This window comes from Carcharhinus amblyrhynchos, chromosome 8 (assembly GCF_965287045.1).
Source record: "Carcharhinus amblyrhynchos chromosome 8, sCarAmb.v2.hapA, whole genome shotgun sequence".
Taxonomy (NCBI): Eukaryota; Metazoa; Chordata; class Chondrichthyes; order Carcharhiniformes; family Carcharhinidae; genus Carcharhinus; species Carcharhinus amblyrhynchos.
Window position 1 is genome coordinate 104,994,705 of NC_137331.1, and position 13,824 is coordinate 105,008,528.

General features: G+C 43.5%; 1 protein-coding gene across 9 annotated transcripts in view; it reads right to left on the reverse strand.

The window, feature by feature from the left end:
• The window catches only part of adgrb1a (adhesion G protein-coupled receptor B1a), a 299,558-nt gene that overhangs the window by 32,032 nt on the left and 253,702 nt on the right, over nucleotides 1-13,824 (reverse strand). For 6 of the 9 annotated variants that reach the window (XM_080194593.1, XM_080194591.1, XM_080194590.1 and 3 more), the window contains 3 exons: nucleotides 9,968-10,007; nucleotides 8,272-8,355; nucleotides 6,629-7,272 (listed from right to left, as the gene is read on the reverse strand). In XM_080194593.1, the coding sequence (XP_080050719.1) occupies nucleotides 6,629-7,272; nucleotides 8,272-8,355; nucleotides 9,968-10,007 (768 nt within the window). The remainder of the gene's footprint in view (nucleotides 1-6,628; nucleotides 7,273-8,271; nucleotides 8,356-9,967; nucleotides 10,008-13,824) is intronic. The other 3 variants (XM_080194597.1, XM_080194594.1, XM_080194592.1) reach the window with 1 other exon arrangement.

Genomic DNA, 13,824 nt, shown 5'->3' on the forward strand with positions numbered 1-13,824 from the left:
TTGACACTCCTCAGAAATTCTGGCCCATCGTGACAATGACTGCTGAGATCAGAGAGCCTGAGCTGCCAATCAAACCATGCTTCCTCTGGGGTGCAGCTGTTCCACTATTCTAGTAATCGCTGGGTTCACCTCCTAGCATACTTTATGAGGGAACAGGGAGTAGTTGGAGGAGCAGAGCTTGACACAGAAGGCATGTGGGAGTTGCTGGGTGCATGAGGTGGCATAGATGGGTGATGAAGAATGTTTGGAGGGTGAAGGGGCTCTGAGGGGAGAGGGATGAAGGACCTTTTATGTGTTTGGTTTCCCCTAGGGCAAGATCCTAAGAGACTGAGGTGGGCCCTTTAAACAGCCTGCCTCCGAACACAGCAACCCCTGTTGGTCGGGAATACAGAATGTGGGCTTACAACACAAACCAGCTCACACATTTAAACAGCATTTCTGAAAATCAGAAACCTTGGGAATGGGGCTGGGAATCCTAGAAGTGGGCACCGGAATGGGGCTGGGAATCCTAGAAGTGGGCACCGGAATGGGGCTGGGAATCCTAGAAGGGGGCACCGGCCGTCATTTTCACTCCTCCACAGAGTCATCCTGACTTCATGAAAATCTGAATCTCATGAAAACGTCTCTGAGTTTAATGAAATATAAACCAACTGCTTCCTTCAGGTAAGGTGCTTTCAATTCAACAAGATGACATTTTAATGATCAAACATATTGAGATATTCTCTCCTGGAGTGATTTAGATTGGCCTCTGATACAAATTTCAATTCTTGATCAGCTTGCCTGGTACTATATCTTAACACTTTTTTTTAATCATTCACAGAATGTGTGCGTTGCTGCAAGGGGAGCATTTATTGCCCATCTAGAACTGCCCTTGAGAAGGTAGTTGTTGAGCTGCCTTCTGAAAAACTCAATGGCTTGTGAGGCCATTTCAGAGGTAGTTTAGACTTAATCACATGTAATAGGCAGGTTAATGGAATGGCTATTCTTCATTAAGCGAAGAATTGAACATAAAAGTAAGAATGTTATGCTTCAGTTATACAGGGCATTGGTGAGACACATTTTGAATGCCGTGTGCAGTTTTCATCTCCTTATTTAAGGAAGGATGTGAATACATTGGAGTCAGTTCAGTTGATACCCAGAATGAACAGGTTGCCTTAAGACAAAAGGTTGGATACATGGACTTGTTTTTTTAATTCATTCGTGGCACACGGGCATCGCTGGCTGGGCCAGCATTAATTGCCCATCCCTAGTTGCCCTTGGAGGGCAGTTGAGAATCAACAACATTGTTGTGGCTCTGGAGCCATATGCAGGCCAGACCAAGTGTGGATGGCAGAATTCCTTCTCCAAAGGATATTAGTGAACCAGATAGGTTTTTCAGACAATGGTTTCATGGTCATCTGTAGATTCTTAATTCCAGATATTTCTTTTTTTATTGAATTTAAATTCCACCATCTGCCATGGTGGGATTCAAACCTGAGTCCCCAAAAACATTAGCAGAGTTCCTGGCTTAATAAATCTCATGATAATACCACGAGGCTATCAGAGTAACATGCATGCCAGACAGGGTCAAGAGGTCAAATCTCTTCAACGAGAAAGCCGAATGAACTGATGGGCTTCTATGACACCCAGCAGTTTCATGGTCATCACAGAAATCATAGAATTTGGCAGAGGGGAAAGAGGCCACTCAGCCCATCCAGTCCGCACCAGCCACAATCCCAACCAGGCCCTTTCCCCATAACTCCATGCAATTACCATAGCTAGTCCACCTGACACTAAGGGGCAATTTAGCATGGCCAATCTGACAACCTGCACATCTTTGGACTGTGGAAGGAAACTGGAGCACCTAGAGGAAACCCATGCAGACACAGGGAGAATGTGCAAACATGAGGCAGCAGTGCTAACCACTGCGCCAACACACCACCTGATGGTTACAAGCATGAACAATTTTTTAAATTCCAGATTTAATTAGCTGTATTTTAATTCCCCGGCTACCATACTGTGATTCGAACACATGCCTAAACATTATTACTCCAAGCCTCTGGATTACTAGTCCAAGAAGAGATCACAATGCTACTATCTCCCTTACTTATTTGAAATGTGGTACAGCAGGAAACTGTAGTTTATCGAATCAAACCATACTTTTAATTGTTAAAAAGATCTCGGCTGGAACTCTAGCACCTTGACCACCACAGAATCAGCACAGGCAACGGTTTGACAACAGAAATCTCCGCTGACCTCAGGTGGGAATTTCTGGTCTCGCCCCTCGTTTATCTATGCACTTACCTGTATTCCTCAGTTACCCCTTTTATTCGTAAAAGTGGTGGATGGAAGGGATCATCGACAGTGCCACCCAGCAGCACTTAGCAATAACCTGCGCAATGACGTTCAGTTTGGGTTCTGTCAGAGCCACTCAGTTCTTGACCTCATTACAGCCTTGGTTCAAACATCGACAAAAGAGCTGAGTGCCAGATGCATGGTAAGATTTACTACCCTTGACATTAAGGCAGCACTTGACTGAGTATGGCATCAAGGAGCCCTAGCAAACTGGAGTCAACGGGTGTCAGGAGAAAGAAATCTCCACTGATTTCAGTCATACATAGCATAAAGAAAGATGGTTGTAGTTGTTGGAAGTCAGTTATCTCAGTGCCAGGACATCACTGCAGGAGTTCCTCAGAGTTGTATCCTAGGTCCAGCCAACTTCAATTGCTTCATCAATGATCTTCCTTCCAGCATACAATCACAAATCGGGATGTTGGCTGATGATTGAACAATGCTTATCTTCAGATATTGAAGCTGGCTATGCCCATATGCATTAAGATCTGACCAACATACAGGCTTGGGCTGATAGGTGGCAAGTAACATTCACGCCACATAAGTGTCGGGCAATGACCATTCATCCATCTCCCCTTGACATTCAATGGCATTACCGTCGCTCAATCCCCCAGTGATATCCTGCAGGTTACCACTGACCATCAACTGAACTGCACCAGCCATACAAATACTGTGGTTACAAGAACAGGTAAGAGGCTGGGAATACTGAGGAGTGTAACTCATCTCCTGACTCCCCAAAGCCTATCCAGCTTCCACAAGAGACAAGTTAGGATGATGGCCACTTGCCTGCAAGAAGTTCGCCACTAACCAAGACAAAGCAACCCACATGATTGGCATATCATTCAACATCTATTCCCTCCACCTGCAATGTGCAGTGGCAGAAGTGTGCTCCACTTACAAGATACACTGCAGCAACTCACCAAGGCGCCATCAACAGCACCTTCCAAATGCACAACTCCCAACACCTAGGAGGATATGGGTAGCAGATGTATGGGGAAAAAAATACCACCTGCAAGTTCATCTCAAGTCACACATCACTTTGACTTGGAAATATATTGCAATTCCTTCATTGTTGCGGAGTCAAAATCCTGAAACTCCCTCCCAAACAGTGCTGTGGTGTCTCAAGAAGGAGGCTTACCACCATGTTTTTAAGGGCAATTATGGATGGGCAATAAAAATGCTGACACAGACAGCAATGCCCACATCCACTGAAAGAATTATAAAAGAATCTGAATTGAAAGTTAATGACAGACAAAGAGATCATGTTTTGTGTCTCTGTTTTCCTTCATGTGATGACACTTCCAGTTTTATCATCACTTCTATTCATGATAGGTCGGTATTGGAAAGGATGTCAAAACAAATGGCTGCTACCAGAACGCACGGAGCCAGTAGCTCTAAAGCATAAGAGGTGATTGAGATGAACACTAGCTAGTGTACATATAACTCCAATCATTACAATAATTAAGCTTATGAGGCAATTCATAATTTAGCCTTTCCATTTGGCAAATGGAAGCTCGTTTTCTGATGTGGACTGCTCCAACTTAATTAATAATGGGATCAGCAATTTAATTCTGAGCAGGAAAACTGGTCAGTCACATCTGATTCCTTACCTCAGGGCTAGGAGGTGAGAGCCATGTTTCCACTTTGACAGACTATCATTGATATCTTTCATAGCCTCATTGTGTGCGCTCAATTGGATAGTTAGTCATGCGTTGTAATAATGTTAATTTATTCGTGTCACAAGTCGGCTTACATTAAGACTGCAATGAAATTCTGTGAAACACTGTGAAATTCCCTTAGTCACCACACTCTGGCGCCTGTTTGGGTATGCTGAGGGGGAGTTTAATATGGCCAATGTGTCTAACCAGTACGTCTTTGGACTGTGGGAGGAAATCGGAGCACCCAGAGGAAGCCCATGCAGACACGGAGAGAACATGCATACTCTGCACAGACAGTGACCCAAGCCTCCAATCAAACCTGGGTCCTTGGCGCTGTGAGGCAGCAGTGCTACCACTGTGCCATCATGCTGCCCTAAGTAATAATGAGATTCTCAACTTAGTTCACTATACTTGGGAATGAGAAAAGCCTGCCGGGATTGTTCCTCGCCTGGTGAAGGCTTCTTCCAATTTTGCCACAGGATATCATTTGTGGAGCCTGTTTCTCCCTCCATGGCAGCCTCTCCATTCTTAACAGAAGTAACTGTGAGAAGAGATGAACGTGACAGGAGAGGGCGAAACCAGAAGGATAATTCACCAAAGTTCTCAATAAAACATATTCTTGTGAAAATGCTGCATGGATGCAAACGCAGAACACAGTTCTTCTTTCTCGACACAGCGGTTGAGTCAAGTCTGGAGCATGGAAGTTATGCCCGCAAGTGAAATAAAATGCTTCAGCTTTACAGGATGACTCGATCAGAAAGAGAAATCCCAGAACAAAAAATCAATGGAAAACTCGACGGGAATAAAAACGAAGGCAGTTGAGATTTGCTTCAATGCGCAGGTCAACCACCTCGGAAAGAAATATTATGCAACAACAGAAAACAATTTTTGATGATTCACAGCCATTGTACACAGCTCGGGGGTGATCATCAATTATTGCCTAAAACTGATGCGAAGTTGACAAATTGGATGCCTGAGAGCCAGAAACGTTATCAAACATGCCAGCCATTTTAGCTCTCCCATTTTGGGGAGTGGCTAAGATGCAACCTTCACTCTGAGCCCAACGGCAGGTCAATCCTGAGGAGGAATCTCAAACAGGTAGGCAGCCAAATATTTTAATGTGGCCGCCAGTAGCAGGAGTTTGTTGGGTTGTTCTTCCGAGCAGCCTTTAGTTCTCCTACGAACAGCAGAGGACCCTGATTTTCATGTAGCCCTAAGCTGACTTCACGTGGGTGTGCTGGTCTCCCAGCCACAAGCCTGCTAAAATTAGTATCAAGCGGATCTGATATATCCAAAAGACAGCTGAGATTCCCATGCACCCATTTCTAATTGCTGTCTGCCAACTTTAAGATGAAAACAAGGAGTAAGAATTAGGAAAGAAGAGTACTGGTCTGAATTGGCGCTCCATTTTAAGGCCATTTTATTCCAGTATCCTTATTTCCCAGTTTTTTACTGCTTCTTTGTTCTGGAGATATGGACAGCTGGTGGTCACAACTTGTCATCGCCCCAATCCTACACCATACTCTTAGCAGCAACTGCATTATCATCTCACTGAACGTAATGAAATGAAACGTAATGAAAAGCTTATTAACTTTCAAACCTTAACACACCCAAAACTCTTCTCAGCAGAGGTCTAGACCATGTACAATCACTGAACACATCTAATCGCAATTCCTCTCTCCGTTGTTTTTGTGGGGGCAGTATTCTACTGAAAATAAACAGGTTATCCCTTGTCAAGATCCAGGGAGAAGGAGATCCAGCAGTTGCACATCTCTGGTAAGTCCTTTGAATCGAAATGCCACAGATCTTACCCAACTACGGCAAGTTGGGGTAAACGCAAGCAGTGCCTTTTCAATGCCATCACATTGGCACATGAGGAAATAAAAACCATTTTAAAATAATTCCATATAAGTATAATGCTTCCAACAAGAGCTTCTTATTGTTTTCTGATGAAGGATGGTAAGGATTATGTTATGTTGGAAAACTGCTGAGGTGACTCAAAATGGACTAAAACTATTTCTTGAAGTTCTCAGTTTACTTAGAAGCAAGTTGCGGGTTTGGGGGTGGGGGGTGGTGCGGTGGGTGCAGGGTACCAAGCTGATTTGAAGACACTTCCTATCCTGGAAGTCACTCATTTTTGCTCTGGTTTATAATTTTTCATCCTCCACTTCTCGTAACCTCCCCTTAACATTCTGACACCAAGCCGTGATCAGGTGAACAAGCTTTTGTTCTCGATGCTTTCATTTGACAATGCCTGGGACAGCATACAAAGTCCATGAACTTAATCTGGAATAACCTGCATTCCACTTGTCCCTTCCATCCTGCAGAGAATCATCTGATTTTTGCAAACCTCCTGCAAAGGCACAAGTTGAAATAGAATGGCTAGTGTGGAGAAATTTCTCAATTAAAACAACATACTAACATTGCATATTGTAGTGTGACAAAGCCATTGTGATATTTAACAGCAAACAGTAGCAATTCAATTTATAACAGACTTACAACAGACTTTTCAGATCATTATCTGTAGACCTCAACTGTTATGGCTCCTCTGCCAATGTGAGTGCTACTGCCAATCGCACACCCAAGAGGTAAAATGAAATCTGACATTGAGCAAGAAAATTCCTGTTTTGCTTCCTTACCTCCAACGAGCTTGTGGATAGTGTAGAAACTGTCTCGCTTTTGGACACCATCCCCGAGTTCCCTGAATCACCAGTGTCACACAGGTTATTGGGGAGCTGCGTCTCATTTGCAGAACTCTGTGTCTGGTGACCAGGAGAAGCCCTTTCATTGCAAGAAATGTTAACGTGATCCAATGGTGAGTTTTTCGCACAAAACCCACTGTCTGCATTGAGATGAATAAGTCTAGTCTGGGGCAATTGACTAATGTTAATATTATATTTGCTATCGTCTTTTGGTTTGGGCCTCAGGGTTGAGGTGTTGGTGGGCAAAATAACATAGTTAGCATCTATCGCTTGCTCCTCTCCTCGCGCTAGTTCCGACTCTAACTGCTTGAAAATGTCGCCATCGCATATATATATAGATTTTGGCTGTTCGGTCTTATTTATTTTCAAGGTGTGGTCGCTAAACTCGTTCATGTTTAATGATCCTGGGTAGTTGAGTGACCCCTGGAGATGCATCTTCGACACATTTGCTGGAAGACTTGAGAAGCCGGACAACTTTTGATGGGTGAATTTCATTTTCATGTCCTCGTCATGGACCATTGAGCGTTTCAGAGTCCCTGTGAGTGTTCCAGTTCTGACGGCGTTGATATCTTTGTTTAGCACTGTAAGATTGAGAATAACCGTGTCACGTTTTGTCAGTTAAAAAAAAAAGAGATGCTGCACATCATTTAAGACAGTTCTTCTGGGTGGCTCTGTGAGTGCGTATTCGCGAGCAACATGTGGCAGAGTGCGACATGCACAGGGAATCACTAACAGGACCACCAGACGTTCACAGCTCTTTTACTGAACCTCATTCAGGGCTCTATTTACGTAAATGTGAATTGATTTGCTACAGTCTCCCTGCGTGACCGGGATTTGTTTTCTTTGTGTTCACTGTAATAAAACACTAACATTACGGTAATGAAGCTATTCAAATATAGGAATACTTTAATGCTATAATGCTAACAATAAATCAGTAAATTACTTTAACACAATTTGATATAAGCATATTTATATATATATGAACAAAGTCAACAATTTATGTGACTTTGTTCTATTTCTTTTAGCCTCACTCTTATATCTGAACATAGATTTTACATCTTCCTTAGTCTAGCAAAGCAAATTTATCTATAAGCACATTCCTATGGCACTAAAGTCTAAAGAATCTCTCAAAATCTCCATTTTAAAGCCTTAAAATAACACAATTATGTTTGTGTTGCACCACACTTTTCTCCCATAAAACTCTCTGCACATTAATGATAAAGGCTTGTTTTCTTTAATCTCCCCCAGTTAGTTTATATATTGTTCTGCATCATCTGTTTATTTAAGTTTTCCTTACTGTGTCAGCTATTCCATAGGAAACTTTCTTTGAGATGTGATTTGTCTTCTTTCGTCTGATGTTTAGGTGTCCTGAACCCAGCTCTTTGTGACAATCCCACAGTACACGTTAGCACTAAACTGGCAATTTCACACAGAGAGGACATCAAGCTGGCCAGTGTCATAAATGGACGTGTAAGTGCAGTTGAGGGGCTGTGCTGTCCAGTGACTGGGGGTTAAATGTGTAGTGTCGGTGCAGAGTAGAGGGAGCTTCATTCAGTTATCTAGCCCATGCTATTCCTAACCTGGGAGTGCTTGATCCTGACACTGCTTTCTCAAAGTAGAAAAGTGTTCCACTCCCCAGCGCTGACATCCTTCACCTTGATAAACTAAAAAGAATATGAATTTAAAAAAAGAATAACTAAAACTGTGTGTCAAGTAGTGTTGCAATACAATCCATCAGCACCCACACTCAGCTTCCCTCAAGGACAATTATTAATTCTAAAATGTGCAGTTTACAAGTACAACATTTCCATTAGAACAGCAAGTGAAATTCTGGCTGTATGCTTTAATTATAACTGTTTCAGAGGCAACCAATCAGATAAAAAGTGTCTAGTCTAAAGTCACTCCTGAGAGGGTCTTGGAAATTATATTTTACACTTCAAACAAGCAAATATCACACAACAGGTTTCTTTTTCCAGTGCTTTACTGACTGGATGTACACCTTCAATTAGTATTCCAAACACAGTGTCCATTTGGGGCAGAACCTCTTAATGAGTCCCCGGTCGCAGCAACTGGCCAGGTGCCTGATCCTAGTCAGTAAAGCACAGAAAATGAAAGTGGGTGAGTTTTCCTCCGAGTCTCCTTTACGCTCATCGATGGGAAGCCCCTTCTGCATGCAAAAATGGGGTCTCCAATCGAGTGACAGCAGCTGAGCAGCAGAGGCTCCAAGGAAATTCAGCCCACGTCACCAGACAAGAGTTTAACAATACTTAAAGTAAGTAGGCTAGCACAGAAGAGTTGTTAAAACAAAAAGCAGGGAGAGGGACAGCATGGAGCATGTTCATCTCTTTCACATTCCAATAAAACCAGCTTGGGCATCAGTCGTGACACTGGCAGTAGCTGCGGTGCCACTTGTTTGGAGGGAATTGAAAAATCCTAACCGCCTCCTGGATGATTATCCGATTGATAATGATGTGAGCATCAGGTAAGACTGAGACTGGGCATATCCTTTGATGCTACCACTGGGAAAAGTGCCCAGCAAATAATTATTGATATTGACGCAAAAATGCTGCAGATGCTGGGAAATCAGAAATAAAAATAGGGTAACGTCAAACAGAGTTAATGTTTCAGGCAGGTTGATGATCTTGCACCAGAACCTGCTTCTGGGCCTAACCAACATTAACTCTTAATTTTCTCTCCATAAATGTTGCCAGGCCTACTGAGTGTTTCCACCATTTTCTCATTTTTTTAACATCATAGGTAATGGTCAGTGATATTTTTTTAAAGATCTTTCATGGTTTGTGGGCATTTGTTGCCCATCCTTAATTGCTCCTGAAATGAGTGGCGTGCCAGTCCATTTCAGAGGGCAGCACATTGCTGTCAGTCTTTAGGAGTTACATATAGGCCAGGCCAAATAAGGACAGCAAATTTCCTTCCCTCAAGATTTTCATGAGTGAACCAAATGGTTTCTTACACCACTCAATTTCAGTTCCACAGTCACCATTATTGAGATGAACATTATCTCCCAGATTTATTATTGAATTTAAAATCCAGGATGGGATTTGAACCCATTGCCCAAGACAACAGCTAAGGCCTTCTGGATTACTAGCTCAGCAACATTACCACTACACCACTGTCTCCCTCTTATTAAACCAAAGCGACAGATGGCACATGTAGAATGGTACCACAGCATGAAATCTTTCAGGGGAGAGGACAGGGAAAATAAAATTCCATTTAAACAAGATTGTAAATCTTATACAAAATTATTTCATCACTTACCTGATCTACATGCCATATCTACATCCTTTTCAAAGTCAGTCTATAAAAGTTAGGGAAAAACAGTTTAGAAGTGATGATAGATATTGCTGCTGGGTGTCTTTTTCCTGACAGTTACTGTTCCTCCCCTGCTTCAATAATCAGGACTAATGCAGTTAGTTAGTTAGTTCTCACCGAGCCACTGTGACAGACACTATTGACTCTAACCTGCACCAGGCTGAGTGTTGCTCTGCTGAATGATTCACTGGCCTCAACATTAACCTCGTAAAGGCATTTGCAGCTGCCCAATAGAGGAGCAGACCGATCGGAAGGCTCCTCCAGAGCGCAAACTTGGCAAGGCAAATCTCGATTTAGAAACCTCATTTGACAGGGACACAGGTCAGAATGCAGGCCATAGTTCAATCACTAGAAAATTGGAAGAACTATCATTGGCGTGTACTGACCTTGGTGCCCAATTCTCCAGTCCACGTTTCCAAGTGAGGTGTTGTACCAGTGGCCATGTGTCACATAATTTACCCTTCTATTCACTGGAATTCAAACACTGGTCATTGCTTTATTAACATGCTTATCTTATTACTTATGAACAAAGGTGTGAAAGACATATAGTTAGTTACCTTGTCATAGCCTAATTTCCATCTCTGAACAGAACAAAATGGCTTGCAAGACATTTGAAAATAATGGAATATATAAGTCACAAAGCAAACTTCTAGACAAACTAATACCATAACAAAATTTCAGATTTGGAAGGATCCTATGGTTACTTTTCATATGTGGAACTTTATTCATGCACTCTCTCGTTTTAGGCAATTGCACTGGTTTACATATCTTACTTTTCCCTCAATTTCTGACCTGAATAGTAAGCAAGAAGTCTACAACAGATGTGACACATTTGGCATCATGATCTTCTGTTTGATGATGACAGGCCAAAGACATTGCCATGTCTACCTTATTCCTCAATTCAAAAAGGGTTGCTTGGGAAGAAAAGTGCAGCTGTACGATCATACCAACTCACAGGTTGAGTTGCCTTTTGTGAACTGGCAGGAGATAGTCTCTACATTTCATGGCTCATTGCCCTTTCCCAATTTGCAATGACTAGTTTATCGCACTGCAGCTGGAGTTTCCTCTTCTCTGTAGGATGATGGGTGTTACATTGCAAAAAGCCGATTACAATGAGCTGCTATTCTTTGATCAAGATGAATGTGAAGGTACAGATGCCACCTCTTTGATGAATTCACACTTTCCCAAGCACTCAATCAAGGACATATTAGGTCTAATTTTTACGATTGGCAGACCAATTGATGGACCACATTAGCCAACCCACTGTTAGACTGGCAAGAGGTATCCCATAATGTTGTGGCCATGGTCTAAACTAATTTAATGTGAGCTGCAGGATATGGGATAGGTAATTTGATGCAAATTGAAGCTCTGGATCAGGTTAATGTGGCTGATTAACTTGTTAAATGTGATGATAGTGTGGGGAAGGGGGGTGATGGGGATTGCATTATGATCACAGAGGTCAGAGCTCCCAGGGTGGCAACCTTTTTCTTATTGAGAGGCCTCTAGCCCACCCTGAAGCCAACACTTACCTTTGCCTATTTGACCTACTGTCTGTGAAACTGGTCAGAGTATGCACGACACAGGCTTCATAACTGACCTAAAATGGTCATTAAGGTTCTAATTGTATCACTGGATCCTGATTCCTACATTGTAAAGGATCCACAAAGACAGGCACTTTGAACATTCGGCAATAAGTCCTTATCAAAATAGAGCCAGTAACTTGGCTGGTGTTGACAGGGCAGGAAAGTCTGCATTTTGAGATTGTTACTACCCATTAGTGCCAGGTGAAACTGGTGGTTTTGACTGGTTGGGTTAACTATCAATCCCACACATTGGGTGGGATTTTCTGGCTGTTCCCATTGAGGCGGGGTGGGGGGGGGGGAGGTGGTGATCGTCTTGTCCCCCAAAAGTGATCCCCTGCCACGGTTCCCCTCTGTGGAGGAGGGTGTGAATAAGAACCATAGAACCCTGCAGTGCAGAAAGAGGCCCTTCGGCCCATCGAGTCTGCACTGAACACAATCCCACCCAGGCCCTACCCCCATATCATACCCACTAATCCTTCTAACTTACGCATCCCTGGACACTAAGGGGCAATTTCTTAGCATGGACAATCAACCTAACCCGCACATCTTTGGACTGTGGCAGGAAACCGGAGTACGCGGAGGAAACCCACGCAGACACGAGGAGAATGTGCAAACTCCACACAGACAGTGACCCGAGCCTGGAATTGAACCCAAGACCCTAGGGCTGTGAAGCAGCAGTGCTTACCACTGTGCTACCGTGCCGCTCATAGAATCATAGAAAGGGGAAATCCCGTTGACATGGTGATACTGAATGATCTGTCGCCAGCCAATGGTGGGTTGCTTTTGCTGCTGCAAAACACAAGGCAGGGAGTGGAAAATCCCACCCAAAGTGTACCTCTGCAAATTGCTGTTTCTTACATGACAGCAGCCACTGCACTTCTAAACTACTTCACTAGCTGTCAAGTGCTTTGGGCATCTTGAGGTCAGGAAAGGCCCGATCTAAATGGGACTGCGTCTTTTTTTTAGTTACAACTTGACAGCAGCGGACAGCGCAGATTCATCCGATTTACGTCAATACACTCTTGTGTAAAGCCATAAAGTTACATCTTCGCACTGGGGATAAAAATCTCACTGGCTGTCAGCTTTCACTCGTGACAAGATCATTTCATGGAAGTTGAACCCAGCCTAAAATTGGATTCCTGTCAGCTGCTGCTCCGCTCCTCCAGTGCCAGAGCAGTGGAGTGTCATCGGAACACTAGAAAAAGGAACAAGAGTAGGCCACTCAGCCCATTAAGCCTGCTATAGTCTTTCATAAAATCTCTGCAGTAGAGAAGGGGGCCATTTGGCCCATCAAGCCTGCACTGACAACAATCCCACCTTACTCCCATAACCCCACATATTTACCCTGCTAATCCCCCCAAAACTAAGGTCAATTTAGCATGGCCAATCAACATAACCCGCACACCTTTGGACTGCTGGAGGAAAATGGAGCACCCGGAGAAAACCCACGCAGACATGGGGAGAATGTGTAAACTCCACATAGAAAATGACCAAACTGGGAATTGAACCCAGGTCCCTGGTGCTGTGAGGCAGCAGTGCTAACCACCGTGCTGCCCCGATCACAACTGATTGTGGCCTTCAGCCCATTTCTGCACCCGTCCCCTGTGACCCATTTCCTTGTCAGTCAAAAATCTGTCCCACTCAACTTTAAATATATTCAGTGACCCTGCCTACAGGGCCCGCTGATGAAGATTAACGACCCTCAGAAAGGAAATTCCTCCTTGCCTCCACCTTAAATGGCAGACCACTTATTTTGAAACTGTTCCCCCTGCAGTTTGAGATTCTGCCATGTGAGGAAACATCTTCTGAATGTTTACCCTGTCAAACTCCCTCAAAATCCTACATGTCAACTCGCAAGTGAGGCAGGACACGAAGAACATTTGCTTACAGGTGCTGTTCTTTCATTCATTTTTTTCACAGGATGTGGGCATCGCTGACTAGGCCAACATTTATCCCCCATCCCTATTCACCATCCCTTGAGTAGGTGATGGTGAGCTGCTTTCTTGAACTGGTGCAGTCCCTGTGGCGTAGGTACAGTGCTGTTAGGGAGAGGGGGGGTTCTGGCATTTTGACCCAGCGACAATGAAGGAATGACAATAAATTTCCAGGTCTAGGTGGTTCAATGTTTTGGTTCAATGGCAACCCAGAGGATGGACATGTGTCGACAGAATGATTGAACAGTTGTGTAATGTTCAATCTCATTTAAGACATTTGGATTTT